A 14,696-nucleotide genomic window follows, 5' to 3' on the forward strand; every position below is an offset into this window, starting at 1 on the left:
ACTGTTAGAGGACAACCAGCTAGTTTACCTGGCTCTGAGCAACATTAAAGGTGCGCCTGACACTGACCTATTAATTATATTGTAATGATTTCATCTGTAGTTTTCTGATGCTAATGGGGGGGGGGGGGGGGGGGTGATTTATCCCAGAATAGCTGAGTATTAATATGAAATGCAATATGTTCATGTCAAGTTGCTCTTCCTGGATAGCAGAATGATCCATGCCAAATAACGGAAATATTACACCAGAGTCAGCTGCTTCCCTACGTATTGTCTGCTAGTCTGAATGCAAATGTTGTGCTGTTTTTAGAAGGCTTTTGGATGCCTCTTTTCCCTGCCCTTCTACAAAATGAGAAAATCTGTCAGTGTCAAATGACCGACACACTGCTACACTTTTTATAGCTATTATTTGTTTTTTATTTGAAGTTTAACCCTTTCAGGACTGAGCCTGATTGGCCTTGAGGACAAAGCCGATTTTTTTCAAATCTGATGGGTCACTTTATGTGGTAATAACTTGGGAATGCTTTTACCTATCCAAGCGATTCTGAGATTGTTTTCTTGTGGCATGTTGTACTTTATGTTAGTAAAAAAAAATTGTCCATAAATTCAATATTTATGTGTGGAAAAACACCAAAATTAAGAGAAAATTTGCAAAAATTATGATTTTTCTAAATTTAAATTAATCTGCTTGTAAAACAGATGGTAATACCACACGAAATAGCTACCATTTCATATATCCCATATGTCTACTATGTTTGCATAGTTTTTTGAACATTCTTTTATTTTTCTAGGACGTTACAAGGTTTAAAACTTTAGCAGCAATTTCTCACATTTTCAAGAAAATTTCAAAAGGCTATTTTTTTTTAGGGACCAGTCCAGTTCTGAAGTGGCTTTGAGGGCCTTATATATTAAAGTCCCCATTAATCACCCCATTTTGAAAACTGCACCCCTCAAAGTATCCAAAACTGCATTCAGAAAGTGTTTTAACCCTTTAGGTATTTCTTAGGAATTAAAGCAATGTAGAGGTGAAGTTTAGAAATGTCTTTTTTTTTTTTTTTGCCAAAATTCATTTGTAATACAAATTTTTCTGTAAAACCAAAGGTTTTACCCGAGAAATGCAACTCCATATTGATTGCCCAGATTCTGCAGTTTTTAGAAACATCCCACATGTGGCCCTAGTGTGCTACTGGACTGATACACAGGCCTCAGACGCAAAGGAGCACCTAGATGATTTTGGGGCCTCGTTCTTTTTTTATTTTTTATTTTTTAGAATATATTTTAGGCACCACGTCAGGTTTGAAGAGGAATTGTGGTGCCAAAACAGTAAAAAAAAAAAAAACAAGTGACCCCATTTTGGAAACTACACCCCTCAAGGAATTTACCTAGGGGTATAGTTAGCATTTTGACCCCACAGGGTTTTTTTTTCTAAATGTATTTTAATGAATCTGTGAAGATGAAAGTCTACTTTTTTCCTGAAAAAACACAGAAATGTTTAATTTTTACAAGGATTAACCCCTTCCCGCTCCTGGACGTACTATTAGGTAGCTGTATCGTTCGCGCTCCATGACCTAATAGTACGTCACAGGAGTAGCGGCCATTTCGGCCGTCCTCCCGACACATACAGGAGCTGTGACAGCTGCTGTTTCGTACTGCAGCTGCTGCAGCGGGGACCGATCGCGGTGTCCCTTCTGATTAACCCTAGGTTCAATAGGGATCGCAGCTTTTTAGGGGTTAAGCTACAATCGCCGGCCTGCTACACGATAGTGGTTGGCGATTGTAACTATGGCAACTGGACACCAAACAATGGTGTCCGGCTATGCCATCGACGGAATCCTAGTGGGTCCTGACAAAGTCTGGACCCACTATGCTTGCTGTCCGTGAGTAGCTGACAGCTCTAATACACTGCACTACGCATGTAGTGCAGTGTATTAGAATAGCGATCAGGGCCTCCTGCCCTCAAGTCCCCTAGTGGGACAAAGTAATAAAGTAAGAAAAAGTTAAAAAAAGATGTGTAAAAATAAGAAAATAAAAGATTTAAAAGTAAAAATCACCCTTTTTCCCTTATCAGTCCTTAATTATTAATAAAAATAGATAAACAAACTATACATAATTGGTATCGCCGCGTCCGTAACGGCCTGAACTACAAAATTATTTTGTTATTTATCCCGCGCGGTGAACGTCGTAAAAGAAAATAATAATAAACCGTATCACAATTGTTTGGTCACTTCACCTCCCAAAAAATGGAATAAAAAGAGATCAAAAAGTCGCATGTACCTAAAAATGGTAATGATTGAAACTACAGTTCGTTACGCAAAAAATAAGTCCTCGCACGGCTTTCTTGATGGAAAAATAAAAAAGTTCTGGCTCTTAGAATAAGGTAACAGAAAAAGTTACAAAACTTATTTTATTGTGCAAACGCCATAAGACATTAAAAAAAACTATAAACCTATGGTATCGCCGGAATCGTATCGCCCCGCAGAATAAAGTGAATGTCATTTATAGTGCACGGTGAATGCTGTAAAAAAAAAACAGAATAAAAAAACAATATTAGAATTGCTGTTTTTTAGTCACCACGCCACCTAAAAATAGAATAAAAACTGATCAAAAAGTCGCATGCAGCCCAAGAAAACTACAATGAATTCCTCAAGGGGTCTAGTTTCCAAAATGGTGTCACTTTTGGGGGGTTTCCACTGTTTTGGCACCACAAGACCTCATCAAACCGGACATGGTGCCTAATAAAAAAGAGGCCTCAAAATCCACTAGGTGCTCCTTTGCTTCGGAGGCCGGTGCTTCAGTCCATTACCGCACTAGGGCCACATGTGGGATATTTCTCAAAACTGCAGAATCTGGGCAATAAGTATTAATAATTCACAGTATGATTGATACAAAATGTCGTTCAAAATTTTTAAATTATAAATTCACCGCCTGAAAGAACGATTAAAAGAAAATGTTATTATTGTTTCATTAAAATATGGCTCTACCAGCCACTAGGTCCAAAAAACAGGCAAAAGCAAGTGGTAAGCGAAAGGAGAGGAGTCCAGGAGTGATAGGTATATTGCACCAAAAGACCACCTTTCCCTATTTGTTTTATAATTACTCGCTACACCCTTGCCACAGAAGTAGCATTGGTCGCCAGTAGGTAGGCTCTCCGCGTCCGGAACGTAGGACTTGTCGTGTGGAATGCGGATTGGCGGCTGACCGTTGTGACAACTCTAGAGAGGCGGGCCCTTGACCTTAAAGGTCCGTGGTTTCCTCGGCGCGTGTGCGGCCATTACATCTGTGTCGTACACGCGCCAGGAGGCTATAATCCGCACATAAACAGTGCTATCCTGTGCTTTTATAAAATTAATGTTTTCAATGAAGCCCTGATGAAGTATCACGCTGTTGGTGATACGGAAACGCGTAGGATCAATTGACTTCTGTGGCAAGGGTGTAGCGAGTAATTATAAAACAAATAGGGAAAGGTGGTCTTTTGGTGCAATATACCTATCACTCCTGGACACCTCTCCTTTCGCTTACCACTTGCTTTTGCCTGTTTTTTGGACCTAGTGGCTGGTAGAGCCATATTTTAATGAAACAATAATAACATTTTCTTTTAATCGTTCTTTCAGGCGGTGAATTTGCAATAAGTATTAAGTTGCGTTTCTCTGGTAAAACCTTTTGTGTTATAGAAAAAAATGGTATAAAAAGGATTTTCTGCCAAAAATAAATATGTAAATTTCACCTCTACTTTGCTCTAAATTCCTGTGAAACACCTAAAGAGTTCATAAACTTTCTAAATGCTGTTGTGAATACCTTGAGGGGTCTAGTTTCTAAAATGGGGTGTTTCATAGGGGTGTCTAATATATATAGGCCCCTCAAAGCAACTTCAGAACTGAACTGGAACAAAAATAAAAATGAGGCAATACTTCGCTTCTCCTAATGAGCATTGCCTACTCCAAGATGACCCCACTTTTGACCGTTTGTATAAACGGAGAACCCTTTTAGACCGTTTCAGTGCCTGGTTTTCCCAAGCATACACCACCGAGACGTGTATTTCTATTGATGAGTCCTTGGTACATTTTAGAGGGAGGCTTCAATTCCACCAGTACCTGCCGGGTAAGCGGGCAAGGTATGGCGTGAAGTTGTATAAGCTGTGTGAGTGCATCAGGGTATACCTACAAATTTAGGATATATGAAGGGAAGGACACCAGTGCTCAGCCCCCAGAATGCCCCCCCCCCCTTACTGGGAGTTAATGCAAAAATTGTGTGGGATTTGGTGCACCCACTGCTGGACCAGGATTACCACCTCTACCTGAATAATTTTTATACTAGCGTCCCACTCTTCAACTGCCTCGCTTCCAGAAGTCCTGCCGCATGCGGCACTGCTAGAAGAAATCTGAGAGGCCTCCCTAAGACTCTGCTTGGGCAAACACTCAAAAGGGGTGAGAGCAGGGCACAATCTAGCAGCAACATTTTGTGGGTCAAGTACAAGACAAGAGCGATGCCGCACAAGTACCCATGTACCTGTACGAGGTACCAGTACAGAGACCCCCAAACCAGACTGCATCCTGGACTACAATAGGTACATGGGAGGGGTGGACTTGTCAGATCAAGTCCTGAAGCCCTACAGCGCCACGCGGTGTGGTATAAGAAGCTGGCCGTGCACATCATACAGATGGCATTGTACAACGCGTACGTGCTACGTCGATGTGCAGGCCAGACGGGAACTTTCCTGGAATTTCAAGAGCTGGTTATCAAGAAACTAATTTTTAGGGACCAAGAAGGGGGGGCACCCAGTACTTTTGGAAGCGGGGCCACACGTATCGTACCAGGGCAACACTTTCCAGGAGAAGTTCCACAAACTGGCAAGAAAGGAAAAAGTCAAAAGAGGTACAAAGTCTGCTATAAGAGGGGGATAAGGAAGGACACAATATATCAATGTGACACGTGTCCCGAAAAACTAAGGCTCCGTATGAAAGAGTGCTTAAAAATCTATCCTACATCCCTTGATTTTTAATCTATCCCAGTTTTACTTACCCTGATACACTCCACACCGCTTGTCCCCCTCATCTTTTCCTTCTGAGCCCTGCTGTGTGCCCAGGCAGCTGATAACCGCCACATTGAGGGTATTGCAATACCCATGAGAACCCACATTACAGTTTATGGGGTGTATGTCTCCGGTCAAAATGCTCACTACACCTCTAGATGAATGCCTTAAGGGGTGTAGTTTTTAAAACGGGGTCACTTCTTGGGGGTTTCAACTGTACTTGTACCTCAGGGGCTTCTGCATACATGACTTCGCACCAGAAAATCCCCAGTAGGCCAAATGGTGGCCCTTTCCTTCTGAGCCCTCCCATGGGCCCAAATGTCAGTTTATCACCACAAATTGGGCATTGCCGCACTCAGGACAAATTGGGCAACAAAATGGGGTATTTTATTCCTTGTGAAAATAAGAAATTTTTAGCCAAAACTACATATTCTTGGAAAAAATTTATTTTGTTTGAATTCCCAGCCCAATTCAAATAAGTTATGTGAAAAAACTATGGGGTCTAAATGGTCACATTACCCATCAATTAATTCCTTGAGCGGTGTAGTCTCCAAAATGGGGTCACTTCTGGTGGCTTTCCATGCTTTGATACCTCTGGGGCTCTGCAAATGTGACATGGCACCCGAAAACCAATCCAGCAAAATCTGCACTCCAAAGAACACACAGCGCTCCTTCCCTTCTGAGGCCACCCATGGGCCCAAACGGCAGTTTATCACCGCAAATGGAGTATTGCTGCACTCAGGAGAAATTGGGCAACAAAATGGGGTATTTTGTTCCCTGTGAAAATAAGAAATTTTGATAAAAAATTACGTCGTCCTGGAAAATATTTCATTTTTTTTTTTTTTTTCACAGCCCAATTCAAATACATGCTGTGTAAAAACTGTGGGGTCAAAATGGTAACAACAACCATAAATTAATTCCTTGAGGGGTGTAGTTTCCCAAATGGGGTCACTTTTGGGGGATTCCTACTGTTTTGGCACCTCAACACCTCTTCAAACCTGGCATGCTGCCTAAGATATATTCTAATAAAAAAGAGGCCTCAAAATGCACTAGGTGCTTCTTTGCTTCTGGGGCTTGTGTTTTAGTCCACGAGCACACTAGAGACATATGTGGGACATTTCTAAAAACTGCAGAATCTGGACAATACATATTTAGTAGTGTTTATCTGGTAAAACCTTCTGTGTTACCGAAAAAATTGAATACAATTGAAATGAAGCAAGAAAAATTAAATTTGCAAATTTCGCCTCTACTTTGCTTTAATTTCTGTGGAATGCCTGAAGGGTTAAATAAACTTTCTAAATGCTCTTTTGAATACTTTGAGGGGTCTAGTTTTTAAAATGGGGTGGTTTATGGGGGTTTCTAATACATAGGCCCCTCAAAGCCACTTCGGAACTGAACAGGTACCTTTAAAAAAAAAAAGGCTTTTGAAATTTTCTTAAAAATATGAGAAATTGCTGTTTATGTTCTAAGCCTTGTAACGTCCAAGAAAAATAAAAGAATGTTCAAAAAACGATGCCAATCTAAAGTAGACATATGGGAAATGTGAACTAGTAACTATTTTGGATGGTATAACCGTCTGTTTTACAAGCAAATGCATTTAAATTCTGAAAAATTCTATATTTTATACATTTTCTCTAAATTTTGCAATTTTTCACCAATAAACACTGAATATATCGTCCAAATTTTACCACTAACATAAAGCCCAATGTGTCATGAGAAAACATTCTCAGAATCCCTTGGATCGGTAAAAGTATTCCGGAGTTATTACCACATAAATTGAAATATGTCAGATTTGAAAAATGGGCTCTGAGCCTTAAGGCCAAAACAAGGCTGCGTCCTTAAGGGGTTAAAGGAGAAAAAGCTTCCCACCATTGGTAAAGCAATGTCACCTGATTATGGCAATATGCCATATGTGGTAATAAACTGCTGTTTAGACCCACAGCGGGGCTTAGAAGGGAAGGAGCGCTATTTGGCTTTTGGAGCACAAATTTATCTTAAATGGTTTTCGGGTGTCACGTCGCATTTGAAAAGCCCCTAAGGGACTAAAAACAGTGGAAACTATACCCCTTAAAGAATCTATCTAGGGATATAGTGAGCATTTAAACCCCCGCAGTTCTTTTGCAGAATTTATTAGAATTATGCCATGAAAATGAATATCAACATTATTTCCACTAAAATGTTGCATTTTTTCATTTTCATAAAGGAGAAAAAGCACCCCAACATTTGTAAAGCAATTTCTCCCGAGTACGACTATACCCCACATGTTTTTTCTTTATTAGAAATTAATTAACCCTTTCTGGACTGACGCACTTTTTTTTATTTATTTTTTGTCGTCCCCCCCCTTCTTTCCAAGAGCCATAACTTTTTTATTTTTCCATCAATAGAGTGGTGTGAGGGCTTATTTATTGTGGGGGGAGTTGTAGTTTCAATTGACACCATTTAAAGTACCATTTAGTGTACTGGGAAACTGAAAATAAAATTCTTTGCAAGCAGAAATTGGAAAAAACTGCGATTCCTCCATTGTCTTTTGGGTTTCGTTTTTACTGCTTTCACGTGCAGTAAAAATGACCACTTTAAAAAAAATTCTGCTACTCGATACAGTTACGGTGATATCAAATTTATATAGTTGTTTTTTTTAATATATATTTTACTACTTTTACAAAGTAAAAACTATTTGTTAAAAAAATAATTGTTATTCGAGAGGCATAACTTTATTTTTTGGTCGATTTGAGCGGTGTGAGGGCTTCTTTTTTTGCGGGACGAGCTGTAGTTTTACATGCAACTTTTTAAGCGCTTTTTCCAACTTTTTTTATTTTTTTATTTTTTTTTAGATCTAAGGTGACCAAAAAACAGCAATTTTGGCGTTTTAAATTCTTTATTTTTTACGGCGTTCACCGTGTGAGTTGAATAATGGTATATTGTAATAGCTCGGACTTTTATGGACGCAGCAATACCAATTTTGTGTATTTTTGGACTTTAAATATTTATTTCATGTTTTCCACTAATAACTTTTATTTACAATTTTTTTTTTTTTTTACACATTGTATTCATCCCCCTAGGGGACTTGAACCAGCGATCATTAGATCGCTGGTACAATACACTGCAATACTAATGTATTGCAGTATATTGTCATTTTTACAGGCTCCTGTAACAGCGCGATCGCTGTTCCTGTCCGTTAGTCCCAGGAATCCTGGGTTAGTCCCGGGTGTCAGCTGCAATACGCAGCTGACACCTGCAGCATATGAAGCGGGCTCAGCGCGTAAGCCCGCTCCATATATAACCCCCCACACCACGACATGCTATTAAGTCGTGCGCGAAGGGGTTAATGCGCAGCAGATGGCGCGGAATGAAAATTACAATTTTACACTATGCCGTTTTAGTGCACAATATGTTGTGCCCAGTTTGTGCCACTGAAGACAAATACCTCATAAAATATTAAGCGGGTTCTCCCTGGTATGGAGATGCCATATATGTGGATGTAAGCTGGTTTTTGGGCACGCTGTAGGGCTGAGAAAGGAGGTAGTGTAACTTCTGGCTTTTGGAGTGCAGATTTTGCTTGGTGGTTGTTCTGTTGGGGGTATTACTGGTATTTCAGTTTATACTGTGGAGGAATATGTAAGATGTGCGGAGTACATCATGGTATAATAAGGGTATCTAATAATGCGGTAAATAAATAATATTTCACAGATGTGTGTGTGGCCAGTGTTGCACTGATAAATGGTGCCCAATCTTATCCGCTTTTGGAAAACTCTGCACATTTTGCATCGCCATATTCTGAGAGCCAGAGCTGTGTGAGGGCTTATTTGTTGCGGGACTATCTGTAGTTTTAATTTACCATTTTCAGGTACTTTGTAAGAACTTTTTATTTGCGGCATGGATTGTAGTATTTTTGGTACTATATTGGGGTACATGTGTTGTTTTTTTGGGGTTTTTTTGTGACCCTTTTTTTGTTCTATACTTTGGGAGGAGTGGTGACCAAAAAATAGTGATTCTGGCATTGTTTTTTTACTTTATTTTTTTGCGGTGTTCACCGTGCGGAAAAAAGAATATTATAGTTTGGGTCGTTACGAACGCAGTGATACCAAATGTATGTGCTTTTTTTAACGTGTTTAATTTTTTCCCTATGATAAAAGACTTATTATAGGAAAAAAAGAATTGTTTTGTTTTTGTAACTTCTAACTTTTATTTTAACACTTTTATAAAAATGATTTTTTTTAAACTTTTATTTTTTTTGGTCTCACTACGGGACTTGAAGACTTGCAGCTTTGATCGCTGCTAGAATGCATAATAATGTATTAAATGGCAGACCGGAGGCCATTGTCTGGCCTTGTCTGGCCTTCGGTTGTCATGGCAACATCGGCAGCCTCCGTGATTTCATGTGAGGGCTGCCGATCTGCTCTAAACTCCATAAATGCGGCGATCGCAATTGACCGCTGCATCTAAGGGGTTGATTACCGAAATCGGTGGCGATGGGCTGCTGATCGGCAACAGGGAATGCAGGGCAGACACCCTGGACAGTCAACAGCCGCTGCAGTGTAGTGCCAAGCGGCGGTTAACTTTCAAAGTCCAGATGTAACTGCACGTCAAGGTGCGCAAAGTTACTTCCCAACTTGACGTGCAGTTACATCAAGGTGCGGGAAGAGGTAAAATCTTATTGACTTATGTAAGAACCAGTGTGGCTCGCATAGTGTGAACCAAATTTCTTAATTTAATCAGAACTAAACCGGAAAAATCCTGCCCGCTTGGTAAGGTGAGCTTATTCCATCTGGTCACATGTTGTGGTGCTGTGGGGTGCCGCTTGTTGCTGTAGTGCTGCACTTGTGGGGGGACGTGGCCCAGGGCCAAGGAGGCTTGGCACGTCCTGATAGCATGGGTGCTTTTGGGACCCTGGGTTGCTCCCTCTGCAGGAGCGGTGCTGCGGTGGCAGTGGCCGCCATGCGGTGCTGCAACCGATAGAGTAGGGACCCACTTTGAAAGAGGTCGCCATGAAGTGGCAAGTGGGCTTATACAGTTTAATCAAAATGTTAACAAAGAACCTCATGTTTATGTTTATAAATTATGCCTAGTGGCTCAGATCAACGTATATATTGTGAATGTGCGGTCCATGTCTAGTTTCTCACAATGCTGCTAATGTTTATAGGGTTTTATCCCTTTCGTGCCCCATGATGGCCTGTGGTAGGACCTAATAGGTTGCCTGTTAATAAAACACTGGCAGGGCATAATACACAGCAATACAGGAGTACGTACTGCAGTGTATTATTGAAGGAATCTGAAGATTGCACGTTCAAGTACCCTAGTGAGCCAAAAAAATCTGAATAGTATATTACAAAAATAAATAAAAAAGGTTAAAAGTAAAAAAAATAAAAAAATGTTTGTCCATTAAAAATCCATTTATAGTGAAAAGAATAGTGAAAGTAACAAAAATATTTACATATTTGCTATTGCTGTATTGGTAATGACTTGTATAGCAAAGTTAAAATGTTATTTATACCGTAAGGTGAAGAGCGAAATTGCAGTTTTTTTTTCCCATTAACCACCCTCAAAATATTTATAACTGTTAATTACTTATATGTACGCGAAAATCTAATTTTAAAGAATACCTAGTCCTGCAAAAACAAACCCTAATAAAGCTACGTTTGCGGAAAAATAAAGTTATGGCTCTCCAAATGTGGCAATGAGAGAGAAATGTATAGTCAAATATAAAAATAAATGGACATATCTGTTATCGGTAAAAAAAACAAAAACAATGTCAAAATTGCTGTGTCTCCCCCTCCAATTTTTTTTAATAAAACTTAATTACGGAGTTAAAGGTACCCCAAAATCATACCATTGAAGAATTAGAACTCTAACTATGGTTTCACATAGTTCTACCATGAAAGTGGCTTTCCCAGTCATGCAGTTTTTTGACATGTCAACAAGATTCTCACCAATATCACTTCTCTGTTAAAAAGTGATTCTACACTCTGGGTCTAGAAACTCTCTTTATTTTCAGGATCCATGATGGTACCATACCATAAAAGTGTATGATCGTAAAGCCCCTTTAACATCTGCTTTGTTCATCCGATTGTGTGTATGTGCATGTGTCCTCTTTCTGGACTTGCTGCACATACAGATATTGGTGGGTATACAGTTCTGACTTAAGGCACTTTTACACTGGGCAATTATCTGGCAGACATGGGTTCATATAACGCTCATTGCCGATAATTGCCTTGTGTAAACAGGGTAGTGATCAGCAGATGAACGAGCAAACGCTCATTTATCTGCTGATCGTATAGTTTAAAAACCTGAAATATAATAGTTGTCGGCAGCACATCTCAGGGAGATGCACTGCCGACATGATGATAATCTATGGGGATGAGCAACCGGAGTAACAACTGCTCGTCCCCATACTAGCTTCTTGTGACAGGAGCAAACGAGCGCCGATCAACAAGCTGTCTCGTTGATCGGCGCTCGTTGCATCGGCCAATGGCCCGTGTTATAGGGCCTTTAGTGTTCACTATATTTTCAGTATTTCGTAGCGCACATATGTAAAGAACATAATAAGCCTCTTGGTTACTATATTTATACTAAACAGGAGAAAATTGGTCCCATTTAGAGCTGGAACATCTGAATAAACATCTTGTCTAATTTCTTATTCTTTACCTTCTCACAGATACAGCTGTACTCTGAAGCGAGTGTCGCACTTTTGCAGCTTAACAATCCCAAAGATTTCCAGGAACTCAACATACAAGCAAAGAAAAACATGACTATAGAAGGAAAAGAGGTGACATTGAGTCCAGCTTACTTGCTCTGGGATCTTAGTGTTGTCAGCCAGGTATGCAATGAAGTGACCAGCTTCTTCCTTGGGTTACCGGGCTGCATATTTAGAAGTCTACATATCTGAATTCTAAGAAATGAATCCGTTAATTGACAACTACCTTGAATATAATTGGGGCTCAAAGGTCATGGCTCATTTTCCATGCCTGCATAGCTGTACTTCACAGCAGTCATCCAGCTGGTGGTAGAAGATAAATAGGGCAATGTAACTAAGCCCAACTGAAATGATCATAAATAGGGGTCATATGAACACTCAACAAGTCATTTAACATACAGAAACTGCTGAAAGATTCGTGATCTCAGGATGTAAAAGTGCAGCCAAGAATCCATTAACAAAACGCTCTCTTCATTCAGTCTGTGCTGTCCACACCACTTTACGTGGTCTGCAATTTGTGGCTGGGTTGCTGTTGTTCCTAAACGCTTCCACTTTGCAATAATATCACTCACATTTGATTGTGGAATATCTATTAAGGAAGAAATTTCACAAACTGACTTGTTACAACGGTGACATCCTATTACTGTACCACGCTGGAATTCAGTGGGCTCTTTAGAACGATCCATTCTTTCACAAGTATGTGTAAAGACAGACTGCATGGCTAGGTCCTGGATTTTATACAACTGTGGCAATTGGACTGCATGAAACACCTGAATTCAATGATTAAGAGGTGTGTCCCAGTACTTTTAGTCTATATAGTGTATATTATATATCTTCCGCCAGTAATTCTCTTTTAGCCAATGGCTTTAGCAGAATAGTGTGAATGTGACAACATCAAGTCTTAGATTTAGGACCATAATAAGCACTGAACAACCAACTAGTCATTTTCCTGACTAAATCATGTCTGTATAAAATTGTTTTATATTTTTATATCTACTTGTCCACAACCATGTCTTACATGTATACTTTAGATTTAAAGCACTTTTAGAAATTTAGAGTTGATAGATATGTTTAGTGTGGCAACTCTTATTCCGCAATCGCTCTCCGCTCCCTCGCCTAGCTCTTCCCAGTCCCCCCTCCCCATTTCCTACTTTGCATCACCAACACTTGTCATTTTACAATTGGAAGAATGACCACGCTTATTCTTTTCTACGATCTTAAGTGACATTTATTAATTTAAAATGTTACTATTGTTTGTCATTCAAACCATAACTACTCTCATAGACTTTACCAAAGCCCAATTTTCACAGTTCTGACAATGTGCTTATAAAATAAATAAAAGATAGGATATACTCTATGCTAGTGCAGATCTTCCAACTATCCAAAAATCTTCAGTTTTCTGCTACTGGGAAAGGAAGGAACCATTTATGTAGGTTTCTAGAATCATAGACGTTTAGAATAAAGCTCCAGCATCCAAATGCGATAATGAGTTGGCGAAGAACGTCCTACCACTTACACGTTTGAGGCGTTACCAGCCCTTAGTAATTTCTATTACTAAGGACCGGTAGTGCCTGAAATGACAAGCGGTAGGACATACTTGGCCCATTTGGATATCAATATCATGTTGAAATAAAGGCTATGGATGCTTTTAAAACAGTGTTTAGATGCTGGAGCCTTATGTTGGATTTCTTTTTAAAATTCTTTATTTTAAAGACGCAATTTTTGCAGTAAGAAACAACATATCATAAAAGCAGTGCAACAAAGGCAATCACTTTCATATATCCAAATTGCAATTAGGCAATTCACGCATAACAAATGTTTGAAATAGAAAATATTCACGAAAGTAATTCACTGAGCAAATCCAAATCCCATTACCAGACAAGACAAACAAAAAATCATAAATGAGAAAAGAAGAAAGGGACAGACAAGACATACAAACAAACCGTATCTCCAGCATTAGAGGTAGGGGGCATGTAATATCATATTAATCAGCATATTCACCAGCTCAGAAAGCAACCCGTACCCCCCCCCCCCCCCCAGCTTATTATCTCTCGGATGTAGCCAGCGTCCAAGACACAACATATCATGAATGTCATGAGTGTCAGCCATACAGATTGTGTACAGGTATTCTGTGAGGGATTTCCTGGGTCTTAAACCCCCCCTTAATGGACATGTCAAATGTCAAATAGTACTTCCCCAAGTGCTATTATTGTATATCCTGCCTCCCGTCTCCCGAATCCCAGCCACGTCCTCGCTCCAGTCTCTAATGATAATCCCTCCATGGCTTCCACACCCTCAGAAACAATTCCCTTGAGAAGGTATGCCAACCCACGAGCTCCTCCACTGAGTGTAATTGATGAACCCTAGACCACCACATATCCATGGAAGGAGGTTCCTCACTTCGCCACTTCAACGGTATCAATAATTTAGCCACCGAGACCATCAAAGTGGCCAAGTCTCTCCGTACAGGGATAAAATCTCTGGAAGGAAGCCATAGAAGGATCAGGCCAGGTGATAATACCAAAGAGCCACCAACAACATCATTGATAGCCCTTTCCACCTGAACCCAAAAAGGTTTGAATTTGGAGCAGAACCACCAGATATGTGACAAGGATCCAGGAGGCAGCCCACATCTCCAACATACATTTGAGGCAAAGAGACAAATCTGATATAGATATGCCGGAGTTCTGTACCAGCGTGTTAGCAATTTGTAGGAGTTCTCCTGATGTCTCACACAGCAGGAAAACCCATGAGATCTGGATAAAATAGTGGAGACTTCTCTTTGTGAGAGTACAATATCTAACTCCTTCTCCCAGGCCAACAGAAAAGAGGGTTTGGTGGGGGTTAAATCTACCAGAAGATTAGTGTAAATTTTTGACAGAGCTTTGGCGGGAGACTGTGACATAAGAGTATAATTCTCCATCCAGGTAGGATCTGGATATGGAGCAGGAGCCGTAGCCAAGAACTTGCAGCATGCTG

The 14,696-nt window shown here is 40.0% G+C and overlaps 1 protein-coding gene across 2 annotated transcripts in view; it reads left to right on the forward strand.

Annotated features, from left to right (window-relative positions):
* Window positions 1-14,696, forward strand: part of GNPTAB (N-acetylglucosamine-1-phosphate transferase subunits alpha and beta) — a 126,824-nt gene that overhangs the window by 82,233 nt on the left and 29,895 nt on the right. For both annotated transcript variants that reach the window (XM_075856688.1, XM_075856689.1), the window contains exon 8: window positions 11,679-11,840. In XM_075856688.1, coding sequence (XP_075712803.1) covers window positions 11,679-11,840 — 162 coding nt within the window. The remainder of the gene's footprint in view (window positions 1-11,678; window positions 11,841-14,696) is intronic.

This window comes from Rhinoderma darwinii, chromosome 3 (assembly GCF_050947455.1).
Source record: "Rhinoderma darwinii isolate aRhiDar2 chromosome 3, aRhiDar2.hap1, whole genome shotgun sequence".
NCBI lineage: Eukaryota > Metazoa > Chordata > Amphibia > Anura > Rhinodermatidae > Rhinoderma > Rhinoderma darwinii.